This window comes from Felis catus, chromosome B1, assembly GCF_018350175.1.
Source record: "Felis catus isolate Fca126 chromosome B1, F.catus_Fca126_mat1.0, whole genome shotgun sequence".
Classification (NCBI taxonomy): Eukaryota; Metazoa; Chordata; class Mammalia; order Carnivora; family Felidae; genus Felis; species Felis catus.
The window spans coordinates 126,450,838-126,466,982 of record NC_058371.1 but is presented as its reverse complement, the minus strand read 5'-3'; the positions used below and the strand labels follow the sequence as shown (position 1 = coordinate 126,466,982).

Sequence of the window (16,145 nt, the reverse complement as noted above, 5' to 3'; positions counted from 1 at the left end):
TATCTTGCATGTATATGGTGTGTTTTTGTGTGTGTTTATTTTTATTTCACATAGGGAGAACCTAAAGAAGTAGTTAAACCTGTGCCCATTCCATCTCCTGCTGTGTCCAAAGTCACTTCCACAACCAACACGGCCTACAATAAGGCACCACGACCCTTTGGTTCTGTGTCTTCACCAAAAGTCACATCCATCCCGTCACCATCGTCCGCCTTCACCCCACCCCATGCGACCACTTCATCACACGCTTCCCCTCCACCCGTGGCTGCTGTCACTCCTCCCTCATTCGCTGCATCTGGACTGCATGCTAATGCCAATCTTAGTGCTGACCAGCATTCGTCTGCACTGAGCGCTGGTAAACCTGCAGTTAATGTCCCACGGCAGCCCACAGTCACCAGCGTGTGTTCCGAGACTGCTCAGGAGCTAGCAGAGGGGCAGAGAAGAGGATCCCAGGGTGACAGTAAACAGCAAAATGGGTAGGTGGCCAAGGGTGCTTTCTGCTCTTATCCAAACTCTTCTTTCAGGCAGTTTCCAGGAAATAATCTATATCCCCCCGCCCCCAATCAGCTGTACTTTGAAGGAACGGAGATGAAGTTTCATTTGCTTCATTAACATGTAGCTTTATATTATATATGTACAGCACTTTCTGCAAGGCAATTATAGGTTAACCAAAACCTAAATATGCATTTTGATATGTCATGAACCATGTAACATGCTCTGTAACTCTTTCTCCAAGTCCTGGCATAACAAGGAGCAGCTGGCACTTATAATGCAAGGCAGAGCTTGAATCTTTCTTTCTCAATTTTTCCGTCCTTTTATTAGTCACCAAAAGTTTAAACAGACTGGTTAAAGTTGTGTCAGCTTATGTATCTCACCCTAAGGAGAGAGGAAGTGAGGAGTTTGAAAAGCTTTTTTTCTTGGGACGTAGTCTTAAGACAGAAAACAAATTTAGTTTTGACTCATGTCTATGTATGATGCATTAGCTTAGGTCGGATAGCCAGCAACATTCTTTTCAGATAAGCTTAGGCTAGAATTTAGTCTGTAAAAGCAAACAGTAATGGTAAAACAATAACATCAAAGGATGCGTCACAAACATCAGAAGCAAAGTAGGGAATATTTTCATTGTAAAGGTTTTTCTAAAATGAATGGATTTACAGAAGTGGGTACTAAATACATAATGTCAGTGGAAGGTTTTGAAATTCCATTCCTTGTGATTTTTCCCTTCTTGAGGTATTTTTTTTTAAAGATTGAAGTCCATTTTCAGCAGCCTCCATTTCTAGATGGTCATTTTAGTCTTTTTGGAATTCAGTGACCATACTTGAAGCCAAAGTCATTTGTGTAAAATCATTTTGATCAGATTTATTGTGACAAAAACGTGCTTTAAAAGGGAAATCATCTGCATGCATGATGGTTTTTACCAATGCCAGTTCCCAGGGAAGTATAATTAAAATAATTGCGTGGATAGGTCCTTTCTGAGGTAATCCCTTCCGAATGTTAATTCGTGTAATGAAGGGGCTGTGCTGTCTGTAGCACTGCTGCCATGGCAACCTTGGGGCTTTGAAATGGAAGGTGGCAGATCTCCAAGGCTGCTGCTGAGAGAAAGAGCAGGAGGTCTGGAAGAACAGCTACTGGTCCCAACATACGGTTTTGTGGTTGTGGGTGGCTTTTTAAAGTTTTGACATACATATGAGTAAAACTAGCGTCCTTCAAAGCAAGTTATTTCTTCTTTTATTTGAGGAAAAGAAATAGTACGTAGTGTTGGGTTGTATTTTTTTTTTTTTTTTTGTATGTTTCTTTTCAGACAGCAGATTTTAATCAGAGTAGATATTCTGGAAAGAAAGATGCAGCCCGTCAAATTGTTGGCCCCATAGAAAACTCAGGGCGGAAGTTTGCTATGTTGATGAAATTCCAGTTTCAGTACATAAAAGTCCCCTGGAAGAAGTGTCTGAACAAACATATTTTCTCCTTACTAACATATCTTGAAATTTTATAAGATAGTCTTCTGAATGGAAACTTGTAGAGGTAAAAGTAAATTGAGGTTATGGAAGTGGGTACTTCATTTAAAACGTGGAACTATGAATATGAAGCTTAAAGTTTTGTTTTATAACTACAGCTTGGATGATTAAACTTAAAATGATTTACAGCTTATTATTTTCAAAATGAAACTGTAGGCAGTGGTGTAGTCATAGGGCTTCGGGGATGGCTTTTTAATCAATGGACATGTGATTGCCGAGCCTGTGCCTGTGTCTAGGTCTGTGCAAGATTCAGGAGAAAAGGGGTTATCGCATATTTGGCATCATTAGCAAGCAAGTTACAGCTTTGCGTTTGCAAACTGGGTATATTTTAAAACAGCTCGATTTCAAATGTCCAGATGTTGGACAGTGAAAACTGGATCACCTGAAAACAGAGTGCCTGTGGTGTCTGTGAAATTCTACAACACATTTGCCGTGCCATTTCTCTCACTACATTTAGATTAGAGAAATCAAAAAAAATAGATCAGACACTTTACTAGTCAGTGATGAGTCATTTTGAAGAGGTGCGTTGACGAGTGTGTTTCCTTCATCAGGAATCAAACTGTTTTTCTGAAATCATTGTCAGACTATTTAGTAATTATGTGATTAGTAATTTCTTCATGTTTTTATAATATTACAAAAGGTATGCAAAAAAACCCTTTCAAAGTTGAGAGTTGTTACTTTTTTATTAATTACTTTTTATTTTAAAAATAATACATTACAGGAACCAAAAATTTAAAGAGTTCAGAAGGGTATAAAGCTAAATTTGTAAGTTGTCTTTTTCCTCAAAGCAGAAAGATTATTAGTCCTTAAGTGATTTAAAGTAACTGGCTCATATGCCAATTTGATAGGCATCTCACCCAAATTTATATAGGATTAGTAAACATAAGACACAAAAAGAGTATGTCTTCATTATGCATTATTACTGAGAAATAGTTATTCATTGTAAAGTATGAGGTCTATAATTATGCTGATAGTTTTAGAATATTTCTTAACAATACTATGTAAGTGTTCTTGTTCCTTCTTATAGATAATAATGAACAGGGCCCTTTAGGAAATTTTTAATCTTTCTTCTACATAAACAAATTACTGGTCTTGCTATTTTCCTAACTCCTTTCCCCACTTACTCTACTTAGAGCAAAATGGGACTTTATATTCCAAAGCAGAAGGAAAGCTATTTTGCATCAAGTAGTTTAAGTAATTTACCTTTTCGCTTTCCATGTGCCCTTGCATTATAATGTGCCACTGCTTTAAAGAGGTAAGTCTTTCATGTATCCTTTATTAATTTCAATTTTGTTGGACTGCAATTTCTTCTAACAGTTCCAATGTGTTATTTTGAAGAACTTGGCCTTGGAAGATGCAAAATATAATGGTACGGTAGTAATATTTTTAAATGCTTTTCTCTTTACAGAAAACACAAGTGACAAAGTTAGTATCCACATTACTGGAGAGGAAATATGGTGATTTATATATGAGTAAATAGCATGAATGTGTCCGATTTTTGCAAAATTGAGTTACATTTTGCAAAATAGCTGTCATTTAGAAGAACCATATTTAGCGTTTTCAATAAGTTTGGTTTGCATCGCTATGTTGTAGTGAATTGCTTTATGGCAAAAAATAGTCGTGTTTAACTTTTGTCATAAAATATATGTGGGGTTTGCTGTGTAGTGGTTTACAAGAGATAATGCTTGGGGAATGTAATTTGTGTGAGTTGAGACTATTAGAAGATAAAGAGAAAGATACAAGAGAAATCATAAACAGATGTACCACCAGTGAATAGCATATATAAAACTGAGTTGGTTTCCAAATTCATATAACAAACCAGTGTTTCCCAGGTAAAGTCTCTAAGAACCGTTTTTATTTTTTAAACAACGTTGCTGACAGTTTTAGACTTTTCTGTGTACTGTTGTGTGTCACTGCATAATAGAAAGTTTATGCATACCTTTGAAATTGGTTAAGAGAGATAGTTACTGACTTATTAAATGTCACAGGTAGTTGACATAGACATTGGGCATCACAGTGGTATACTTTAAAACCACGCTTTTGTGTCTGTTGGTATTGATGGTAAACTGGCTGGGGATTAATAGCCTTAAAATAGATAAAAATCACATTAGATAAGGACTTAAATTAATTTCATGTTACGATTATTCCGAGCATGTGCTGAAATTTATCTACGTTGTAGATTAGAATGGGAAATACGGAATATTTAACTATCTTAGACACATTCAAGAGAATTAACAATCAAATTACTAGAACCTTTGTTCCAGTGTGGCTGTGGTCCCACTAATTGAATAATTAGTTCCATGTTATATACACATAGGAATATAGTGTATCAGCATACTAGTGAAACATCCTCAAACCCTAATTTATTATTTAAATTCTTACACACAAAGATTTTGACTAGTTACTAAATTCCAGTGTAACAAACAATTTGATTTGTAAAGGGCAAAAACTGGGCCTTGGAGAAATAAATTTAAGCATTAGGTTAAATATGTAAATTCGTTAATTTATTAGGGATTGCTGTGCACTGTTCTAGGTGTTTCTCAATTCACTACGTGATTTAGTTCAATTTAATTGAATACTGACAGGTTACTTAATTTTCTCATGTCATGCAGCTTGTAAGTAATTTAAGATTCAAGCCTAGGGTTTTCGAAGCCAGTTTACTGTGCCTTCCTGTGCATCATCTGACTGTGACCCTGGCTTATTTGTTACTTTGAACTGGTGTTTGTTTTTAAATGGGTTGGGACAGTATGGATGAATAATATGCCTAAACTACAGTACTTTTTTTTTAAACAAGCAATTAGGGGATCTGCCCCAACAACAAATCTGTTTGTATGGTTTGCAGAGTGCCTTCAAATATGTTAAACATATGCCTATAGAAGAAGTCTGAAAGAATGGGAAATTGTAGTCCATTCCACTGTGGAGGAAAGAGGCTTCTGTAGATTGCACATTGTTCAGGGCACAGGGGAGGTGGGCAGCTTAGCCAGGGTGAGAAGCCTGGTCTTCTCATGGTCACATTGGCACAAAAGCTGTTGCAGTATATGATGGGCCATTCCTCTTGGGCACATTATCTGAAATATGTGAAAATATTTATTCGACATATACAAATTGGCATCTTTAGGTTGAAACCAGTCAAGTCTATACCTGCCGCAACTGACTACACCATAGAATGTGTCTCTCCCAACTTCATGTTAATATAAAACTTTTCCCCTAAACTTTAAAAGGTTTAAATATATGTCTAAAATTCAGTTCAGGGGAGGTTATTTTGAAAAACTACTTACCTGCTCTTTAAAATAGTAACGCAGAGGAAAGAATGCTTTGCATTGTGGCTAGAGAAGAGTAAGTATCTGTAAATATTGAGATCAGCTTACCTCTGGCATCCCACCCCCTGTTCAGTGAAACTCAGCCCTCTGTTGAGTTTATGAAGCTGACTTTGATATATCTGTAGCTAATACAGCTAACTGCCTGTGTTGGTATTAAAACTGGTAGGCAGTTTTTGTCACTATGTTCAAAATGAATTACTAGTTACTCTGACTAAACTTCATGGCAGAAGGATTGGTTCAGCAGTGTTTTCGAAAACTATGTAGAGTTTATACTTCAGTCTTCATAATAGAATAGAAATATACTTGTTTTTAATGATTGTATGGTTAATAGGCTGTGTGAATGAATTATGTTGTGAGGTTTTTCTTCTTCAGATGTTATTAATGTAGTGCCTTTACTATATCATATCAGACATGCCTTTCTGAGCAATAGGTAGGTAACTGATAACATGAAAGTATGGGTTCCTACAAATCTGTTCTGAACTTACTGGGATTTGCTTGTCAGTAAGAGTGGTGGTAATGACAGAGGAGATTATGAAAATTGGGTGATCCAGTATGCTGCCTATATTTTCTATTATAATCACATTTTTATTAAAAATTTTTTTTTAATGTTTATATATTTGAGAGAGAGAGAGAGAGGGAGAGAGAGAGTATGGGCAAGGAAGGGGCAGAGAGAGAGGGAGACAGAGAATCTGAAGGAGGCTCCAGGCTCTGAGCTGTCAGCATAGAGCCTGATGCGGGGCTCAATTTCACGAACAGGGAGATCATGACCTAAGCTGAAGTCAGATGATTAACTGACTGAGCTACCCAGGTGCCCCTATAATCACATTTTTAAAAAATAAGAGAAAACATCAAATAGGCTAGCATGTTATTTCTTTATAATACACGATTCAGGATAACTCTTTGGCTTTTAGATTTTTATTTTAATTCCAGTTAGTTAACATACAGTGTTTTATGTTAGTTTCAGGTATAAAATATAGTGATTCTTTTCCTTTTCTTTCTTTTTTTTGGCTTTTTGAGTTTTTATTTTAATGATTCAGGATAATTTTTGTTAGAAGGTTGTATTTGCTATTAATATACACTTCATATATTATGTGAGTGAAAGACTTTCTCTTATTCTGCTCTGATTTTAAGTGATTCTAAAATGTTCTGTTTCTACATATGACATCTAATAATTATTTTATTTTCTGCCTTTTGTTAGGAACATAATAAGAATTCGGATTCCTGCTAAAAAGAATTTATATAAACCTAGAGATATTTTTAAACAGTGCATCTTTCTCTGTTAACAGTGTAACAGAATTTTGACTAACATGTGTTCATTTTTGTCTGTGTTTACATGTTTATTTTGAAGCATGATGTTTGTGTAGTATCTTCATGTAAATTGATTGTTTTAAATTTCATTATTTCCTTTTTGTTTTCTTCTCATCTTTTTTCTTTTCTCTTTCTTTTCTTTTTTTCTTTGCTTCATCTGTGTCTATTTTCCTTTATCCTGGGAACATCAATGTCTTATCTACTCTGTCACATCTTTTTTGTATGTATTACTCCTCCTTCAGTAACCCTGGCACCGTGTAAGTACCTAATCAGTGGTTCCTTTTTGTAATTTTCATCATTGTCTCTCTGTAACTTTCCATCCTGCTTTTAGTTTAATACTACCAGCAAACTTTATTAGTGTCTTTTTGCAAGAATTTTCACATATGTTATAAGGAGCATAGGAAACATGTTTCTCCTGCTAGAGAACTTCATATAAATCAGTGGGTGTGTTTTCCACTTCTTCAGTGGAAAAAACTTAGTAAGCCAAACCTTCAGGGAAATAAGTATGCTGGAGTTAGTGACCTCGTTTGGGCTTTCCTCGTTAATTTTTTTTTTTTAATTTGAATGTAAACTTGCTAATTGTGAATATCTACATTTTGAAATAAATTATTTGCTCTTGATAGTTAAATTTATGTTCTATCCCAACTATATTTTAAAAAATAAAATCGAGATTACTCTCTCCTTTAATCATAGTCATCAGAGTGTAGAGTTTAGAAACTTCGTATCACTTAACACAGGCCTTAAGCCGTGGTGAATATCAGAGTCTAAGGTGTACCATGCTTCCTGCAAGTATGTCATGGCTAAGAAGTATTCTTAAGTGATGTCATTTTATTATTCTTAGTGTACTTATTCTTAGCTTGACACTATTGTTTTGTATTTTTATAGACCAAATCTTTTGTAGAAAATAAAAGAGTTTTATACTGGAAACTGACACCACTTAAGAGTAAACTACATTAACTAATTATAGAGAAGTTTAAACTGTAAGTTTCATAGCTGAACAAAATTTTTCATGTAATTGCATGAGATAAATTGTTGTCTGTTTAGGAAATTATATCTTCCAAATACAGTGTGTTTATGAAGTGCTCTTTGCCTATTCTAATTTTTTAAAATTCTGTTTTAAAAAGGATTAGGTTTTGTTTAAAACAAAGTAAACGTAAATTAGTAATTAGTAAAATATTAGATATTTCACTTACAGAATCTTAGAATTCTACCATAAACTATAAATGTTACTGATTTTATGTGTAAATATTATTGATTCTGTTTTTTTTATGTAAGCGGATGACCCATAATCTTAGAATATGCATTGCAAATGATGTTTTTACTAATCATGAAAGAAAACACATTATGTGATCGTTCCTATGCATTAGGTACTTTGGAAAGCACTTGACATACACTGTCTACTTATTCATTCCTCAAAACAACTCTTCAAGGATACAATCCCTCTTTCTCAGATGAGTAAAATTGAGATTTAGAGAAGTTAAATGACTTGCACAAAATACACACTAAGTGAAGAATGTAGTGCTTGAAACTATTATCTGTTTCTAAAGCCATTGTTCATATTAATCTTATCATGTTCTTCACCGGGCAGAAATTCTTTCAGTGTACTGATAGTGTGACTATTCAAATGACAAGAGTCAAGTGGTATTCTGACAGTACTGTGATTTTCGAGCAGTGAGTTACACCCAGCAGATGTTGCCACCCACATCTGACACTCTGAGCCCTTTCTCTTCTCAAATCTTAGTCTGCTAGTCGAGACTTGGGCTCCTTTTTCTCTCCTGAAATGATACTCATAGACTCCAAAGGTTTGCATTTGTCATATTTGGGGGCTGGGGGGTGGGTAGAGGAAGAGAACGTAGTGTTCATTACCTTCAGTAGATCTTAGGTTAGGTTGTTAATATATATTATAAATTTCTTAATATTTATGCTTTGTTCATAGAAAAATGAATGTTCTTAACAAACTCAAAGTTCTTGAGCTCTGTAGTGTACAAAATCCCTTTCACATTTATTATTTCATTTAATGCCCAGAACAGTGCTACTCTGTATGTGATATTCTTATCTGATAAAGGAAAAAAAATAAGCTCAGTGAGATTCACTTGTCCAGAATCACATATCTAAAAAAGTCACAGAGCCAAGATTTACATCTTGGTGTATTGATAAATATTTCATTGGTTTCTGATATACTACACTTCTTATTCTCTGCGCTGACCCCGCACACAACTTTATTCAGGATGAGGCTTATCTATACACAGGAATGAGAAAACTGTAGAAAGTAACCGTTCTGACCCTTTTCAAAATTGGAAATTTTGGAATTGCTGTCTTAGCCTGTACTAAACCATTCTTAGTTCCTGGGCCTGGTGAAGATTTTTCATTTAATTTTGTAAAAACCAATACATTTTGGCAACCTATTGATATTTAACGGTGGTTGTGAATGAATGCAGTCCATATCTGTGTTTTGTTAGGCATAAGATAGATATAAGAACAATACAAGTAATTTCAAAAAATTTTTTAACTACTGTGGACTATTCAGTTCTCATTATTTTCCTTCTTTTCTTATTCTTTTCCTTTTCTTTATGCATGGAATCTCTCTTCTGCTGCCTTCTTCTGTCAATTAAAAGGAAAACTCCACCTAAACGGTAACCCTTCTCTTGAATATTATGTTAACATGTGAATACCCTTTTTTTTTTTTTTTACTAGTTAAAGATAAAGCAGGTCTACTCTAGTTTAGAAGGATGCTTTTTTAAGAAAATTGAGGCTGAGTGCCCTTGGAAAAGCATAAGATATAAAAAAGAACATTGATATTGAATGTATTAATTACAAATTATTTGGCAGAGGATATTTTATCCTTAACATAATTTAAAAGTGTTTAATTCTTTCTTTCCCTCTTAACCTTAGTCCACCAAGAAAACACATCGTGGAGCGCAATACGGAGTTTTATCACATACCGACTCACAGTGATGCCAGCAAGAAGAGACTGATGGAGGACACTGAAGACTGGCGTCCGAGGACTGGAACAACTCAGTCTCGCTCTTTTCGAATCCTCGCCCAAATCACTGGGACTGAACATCGTAAGTGAATACCTAGGGATTCTGATAGGTGAATGGTCTCTGCCGTAGAGAATAGCATTTAGACAGATGGGCAATTATTGGGAAACAGTAATTTTCCTGAGGCAGTTTACACTTAAACTATGCCATGCATAATAGGGGAGATGTAAATAAGAAGCCAGCCCAGGAAGGTCACGGTGAAAAGTGTTGCAGTAGTAGCAGCAATGACTATAGTATAGCCGGTGACAGCATGATTGCGAATGTTTTTTAGTGGCTCTGTGCAACTTGACCATTTGGTATTGATGGGTACAGGTAATTGCTTAAATGATTTTTCAAGTTAAAAAAGTAAATTAATATTGGATGTTGCTTGTTATATTTCAGTGAAAGAATCGGAAACTGAAAATACAAAGAAGGCAAAGTAAGTTGTCCGTTTTTTTGGTAAATTGAATGCTTTCCTTTCCTGAATGGTCTCAATTTGTTTTTTCATAGTTTCAAGTGTAATGGTATGGTGTTTTGTGTTTGCAGCTAGAAGCTAAGCATTTAACTTCGGTGTCTTGTATGGGACTTAAATGTGGGACTTAGAAAACTTACGGATTTTTAAATTAGTAGATATTTCTGGATTTCATGTGTAAGGATAATTTCCTTTAGTATAGAAATAAGTGGGCAGAGGAGTATATTTGGGGATGCTTTGCTAACACTACAGATCTCTGTGAATGAGTTTTATGTGTTGTCTTGTAGTAATTTCATTTTGGGCATAAAAATGGATGTTTCCAGGAGGGCTCTATAGATTAATGTCTGCATTTATAAAAACGTTCTACTCTTAAAATCTTTGCTATCAAATAAAACAGCTATATGAAATTAAGCTTTTATAAAGCATGTTTTCTGCATGATGATCTAAGTGTAGAAACTTTTTCTTTCTCTTTCTTATGACTCTTCTATCACTTCTCTTCTTTTCTTTTCTTCTTTTATTTCCACAGGGAAAAGATACCCCTTCACGTCTTTAGTCCCAAATACACAAAATTACGTGACTGGCACCATGAAGTTTCAGCACGTGCTCTTAACGTACAGTGATTTATGAGTCTTGCCCCCTGCCCCAAGCAGCCAGCACATACCTTTTCATTCAGTTTTTCTTTTTTTCCAACCTCATAGCAAAATCTGTATTAAATTTGCCTTACAAAAAAAAAAAAAATAGAAACCTTTTCTATACTTTTCTAACCATTTCTTGCTGTTGTGAAAAAGAGGAAGATGAATTTGTTTTGTGCTAATCAGTAGCTCACAAATGTTAAACCAAGAGAGCAAATTAAGGGACTGGATCTGTTCGGTGGATTTCCATCGGTGTCCATTGTTACTAGGGTAGTGACCTTGGAAAAGGAATTCTTTCTGTAAGTTGAATTTGGTTGGTTGTGTGAAGCAGAGACAGATGAGCAAATAATGTCCTTGTCTAATTTGGAAAATACTTCCTTTATGTTACTACATTTCCTAAGATTACTTTTAAATTCATTATTACATAATGTTCAACGTGGGTTGTAAATTACTCCTAAGCAAATGTGAGGAGATAAGAGAAAACAGAGAAGACTGTATTAGAATAGTTTGTTGTAGATTTGGGTATTTTTTTTTTAAAGCAGGTACTCAGGATGGCTCCGAAGAGGAGGAGGCCCAAATTTGGCTCCTATTACAGGAAAGCAGAGAATTCTGCCCCTACTTGCAATGGGGAAATAGAGTGTTCTTTTGGTTTGGTTAGTTTCAAAAATCCTCCTTGTTACCAAAGGAAATATTTCTAAACTGGTGGATGTTTTTAGGGTATAAACAACTTCCAGGCATTAATAGTAAGAAATAGAAAAGATAATTTTGCTTTGTTTTTAAATGAACATAAAATAAGTTATAAATGATTCTTTATGTGACATCAGAGAAGTATTTTACTGAGTGATAAATAAACAATTGTGTGTTCCTGCTGTTCCTAGGAAACTATGTTTTGGGCAATACATGCAAGCTAACATCTGACCAGAAATGCTTTCTGTTTTGTAATATAATGTATTATATATTAGTTATACATTCAATAATAAATGCATTTTGAAGTTTGGAAAAGTACTGTAATAAAGTTGCCTTTAACTTAGCTTTGTAATTGTTTTCTGTTTCCCTGAAGCTAGTAATCGTGTCATCTAAGACTTGTTACACTACCACTTACATAAAATAAATAATTATCTTGACATTTCATTAGGAAAACATTTTTAATTTTGCAAGGCTGCTAAAATGAGTGTGGAATATGATAAAGCCCTGTATTTTTTTTTTTTTTTTGTATCTGAATTGTCATGTTACTTAACATAATGTCTTACATGAGTAACAAGAAGATTAGTTATAAGTAAGCTCTATACCCAATGCAGGACTTGAACTCAACAACCCTGAGATCAAGAGTTGCATGCTGTATACCCATGGAGCCAGGCAGGCACCCCCATTCAGGGCACTTTTGTTTTTCCAGGTTTTTGTTTTTTTGTTTTTTTGTTTTGCTTTGATATCATCATAGACTAGGTCAACTGCCTGATAATTTGGAGAAACTAACATTAATTTCAGTTAGTGATTACTATTTAAAATTTAGCACACCAAGTGTACTTAAAAATAATTCTAAGATTTACCTGTGCTCATTTCCACTGTACTTCATAATATGCTAAGGTGTCTTTCTTTTACTGTAGCAGTTCTTCTTCAGATACTGCTTGTGATTTTATGGTCCTGACATCAATCCATTATTACTATGTCTCTGGCCTCTGTACGGAAATAGACCTTCTTAGACCAGGCTTTCTCATACCTAATACTTCTCATTCATCTCAAAAGATGATATTTGAAAGTAGGTGGAATCAAATTCTCATGAAAATAAATGGTGGAATAAACAAGGTATTTCCCACCAGGAGCCAAATTTCCAACTACAGAGTTGAGAGAGAGTGCAACTAGATGAGAGTTTTAAGTAAATAAAAGAATTTCTTCCTAATAAAGGCAGGAGAGCATGTATAGAACTTTATACCTTGAAATAAGTACAATTGCAAATAAGAATTTAATACCTTCCTAATTAAAAAAAAAGTAATGTCTAATTGAAAGCATACACTTAGATAAGTGAAGGATCTGTATTTGAGTATGAGTGTGAGTGTTCAGTCAGGATCACAAAAGACATTCCATTTGACCCCATCAGAGGTTGAATTCCTGTGTTCAGTTAATCTTCTGGGACATCTTATATTCCTAGCTTAAAAGCTAGCCAAATATTGTAAAAGCTCCTTGCAAAAATATTATTGTAAGTCTGGTGACCTAATTTATAGCTTGTTTTTGTTTGTCTCTCTGATACAGAGTTTCTTTATCATAGGCTTGTTTTTAATGTACAATTTGAAAGTTAAGAATTTTCAACGTTTTTACAAGGTTTGACCAGTTACAAGATGGAATGTTACCCACAGAGTGAATATTTTTGTTCCCTTGAAAAATATATTGTTTGTGGAAACGGAAATATACTCATTTTGCACATCATTATGCCCTTTTGGAAGACTGAGATAAAAATATTGTAGAGAGCTTATTTAATAAAAATTATATTAAGATAGAGAGTAGCCATCCCATCTTTTATTCAGATTTATTCATAAATTTGGGTGAATTGATTTCCCCAAAAGAAAAAGTTCATAATTGTCGCACTTCCGATGTGTATTTAAAATCATATAAATCACAAATATTCATTTATTGCCTGAGTTATTCTTTCACACAAGTAATTACTGAATACTTAAATGCCAGGCACTGATATGAACTAGGGATTAAATAATGAGTAACAGATAAATATATAAATAAAGTGATCTGAGATAATTGTGTTACTAAGGTAAATTCGTATAAAGGATATTTGGCTTAGGGAGGGATTACTTGGGTTGTGTGGATATCTGAGGAGATGACGTTAATGCCATCACCTGAGAGAGGAAAAAGAGTCAGCCATGTGATGACTTGGGGTCACCGTTCAAGGCAGACGAAACGAGTGTGGAAACCCTGAGGTGAGCAGGAGTGTGGCAATTACACAGAACGGAAAGGACAGTGTAGCCAAAATGTGGTATGTGACCGGAAGCATGATATAAAAATGTCATACATATGCGTATAACTTACATTCTCCATACTGTCCACAGCATATGGAATGGGAGGTTGTCTTCTGTCTAACTACTTTCAAGACAGATTTAAAAATAAAGAACCAAGGTGGTATGTCAAAGGTTTGTCAAAGCTAAATAAAGTACATTCACTTATTCGTGCTGCTCTCAGCATAGGTATCAATTTAATGCTTTTCCCATTAGACCCACTGACTTACGAAAAGGAGGCATTATTATAGTATTTGTTGGTAACATATTTGTAGGGAACAGCTATAAAAAATACATAAAGGCACTAAAAAACAAAACTTCCAAGATACAGAAATTAGACATATATCGGGGCACCTGGGTGGCTCAGTCAGTTAAGTGTCCAGCTCTTGGTTTCAGCTCAAGTCATGATCTTGGAGTTTGTGAGATTGAGCTCCGCATCAGGCTCTGTGTTGTTAGCACAGATTGGGATTCTCTCTCTGTCTGTCTGTCTGCCCCTCCCCTGCTTGCTTGTGCGCACTCTCTCTCTCTCTCTCAAAAATAACCTTTAAAAAAAAAAAAAGAAATTAGACATGCAATACTTTATTCATAGTTTAGTGATGAATTTGACAGTTTAGTTCTGTCTATAAAACTTACCAAGAATTGTTTGAACTCATTCCTTTTTGTTTACCCATTCAAGAAAATTACTTAAACCAAGTAATTCCTTGCTCATTCTTTCCAAAATAGACGTCAGTACTCCAGGATAGTAGGAAGCAAGGAATGATAAAATCTGAATCTGAGACATCCGATTTGTAACTCACTAGTTTCTACCCCTGAGTTTCCACTTCAGAATAGGAAGTTCGAGTCAGTGGTGGACTCTATGAAGCCCTTCCAGATACTGCTTCAGTAGAGGACTTGATAACCGCTGCTGCTGCTGCTGCTGCAGGTGTGTGTGTGTGTGTGTGTGTGTGTGTGTGTGTCTGTCCGTGTGTGTGCGTGTAGGGGGCAGATAGCCTTCATTCATCAGCCCTTTCACATGTCACCTCAGCTGCAGATGCCCCTTCGTCCAAAGCCACAGCTTCATGAGCTGCATACATGCAGTGAGCTGCCTGGAAGGAATGGGGGGAGTGAAAAGCCTGGTCGTTTCAGCCCAGGTAGGGACAACCTGGGAGGGTCATTCTAGATTGTAAATCCCAATTTGGACCCGATTTGCATGGGTTCTTCTCACTTCTTATTCTCATCTTCCCTTCATTCTTTCTGTCTTTGTTGCTTCTAATCCCTTGAATTTTCAACCCGGATCACAAACAGCATTTAGGGAAATCATTAAAGTGAAAGATCAGGTTAGGGCAGCCTGCAAGGTGTACGGAAATCAAAAAGAGATACATTGGGGCGACTGGGTGGCTCAGTCGGTTAAGCGTCTGACTCGATTTCAGCTCAAGTCATGATCTCAGGGTTCATGGAATCGAGGCCCACATCGGGCTCTCTGCACTGACAACACGGAGCCTGCTTGGGACACTCTCTCTCTCTGCCTCTCCCCCAGCTTGTTCATGCTCTCTCTCAAAATAAATAAACAACAACAAAAAAAACCAGGGTAAAGTTCTTTGCCCTGAGTGAAGGATGTTTATTTGGTGATTACATCAGAAGCATTCTGGAAATAATGAATAGGTGAGGCTGTTTAGAAGTCAAATATAGTCAAGGCTATATGAATCAATGAAAAGCTTCAAAGTAGAAAGTTAGGATGAACTCTGAGTAAATGTAATAAACTCTTGTAACTGGCAAGCAACACTTAATAAAATAACAATTTTGTATGTTATAATTTTCCATGTGTAACATTTTAGAATAAAATATATTAGCCATTTAATAATCAATTACTTAATACATTTTATTTGAATACCTCTGCTCTTTTCTTCACACCCTTAAAAGTTTACCTTCTGTTTTCTCCTGAGGGAGATATTCCTGCTGAGTTGCCTTTGGGAACATGTAGGGGGATAGTACAGATCTTCCAAGAGCAGGAGGATGCTAGTGGGGGACTGTGTAATGCTCTGAATAATTTCACAGAATGAAGTGTGGTCCTTCCCCAAATGCCTGTGGTGTGCCAGTGAGAATGACCGGGCTGAGGGCAATTCCTCTCTCTCCCAAGATTTTCTTATTCCTTCCTATAATTCCAGCCACACAGACTCACCCATAGTGTACCACCTCCACTCTCCATAGTGGCAGTAATCTTCTTTCTGAAGTAATATACTCCATAATTTCTACCACTCCGTTCCTAATATGTATTACGGGTATTTGTCTGTGTGTCATAAATCTTCAGCTAGACTACCGAGCTCTTTGAAGACAAGAGTCTTAGTATAATAATAAAAATTGGAAGGAAAAGTCATTCCGGTAGGCATGGCGTATCTTTCTGGA

At 35.6% G+C, this 16,145-nt stretch overlaps 1 protein-coding gene across 20 annotated transcripts in view; it reads left to right on the top strand.

The window, feature by feature from the left end:
* The window catches only part of PDLIM5 (PDZ and LIM domain 5), a 224,659-nt gene that overhangs the window by 125,226 nt on the left and 83,288 nt on the right, over positions 1–16,145 (top strand). For 5 of the 20 annotated variants that reach the window (XM_019829215.3, XM_045056082.1, XM_045056079.1 and 2 more), the window contains exons 5-9: positions 55–473; positions 6,883–6,897; positions 9,256–9,273; positions 9,533–9,705; positions 10,063–10,099. In XM_019829215.3, the coding sequence (XP_019684774.1) occupies positions 55–473; positions 6,883–6,897; positions 9,256–9,273; positions 9,533–9,705; positions 10,063–10,099 (662 nt within the window). Of the gene's footprint in view, positions 1–54; positions 474–3,420; positions 3,438–6,882; positions 6,898–7,814; positions 8,443–9,255; positions 9,274–9,532; positions 9,706–10,062; positions 10,100–10,658; positions 11,795–16,145 lie in introns of those variants that run through there. The other 15 variants (XM_019829223.3, XM_019829231.3, XM_045056084.1 and 12 more) reach the window with 9 other exon arrangements.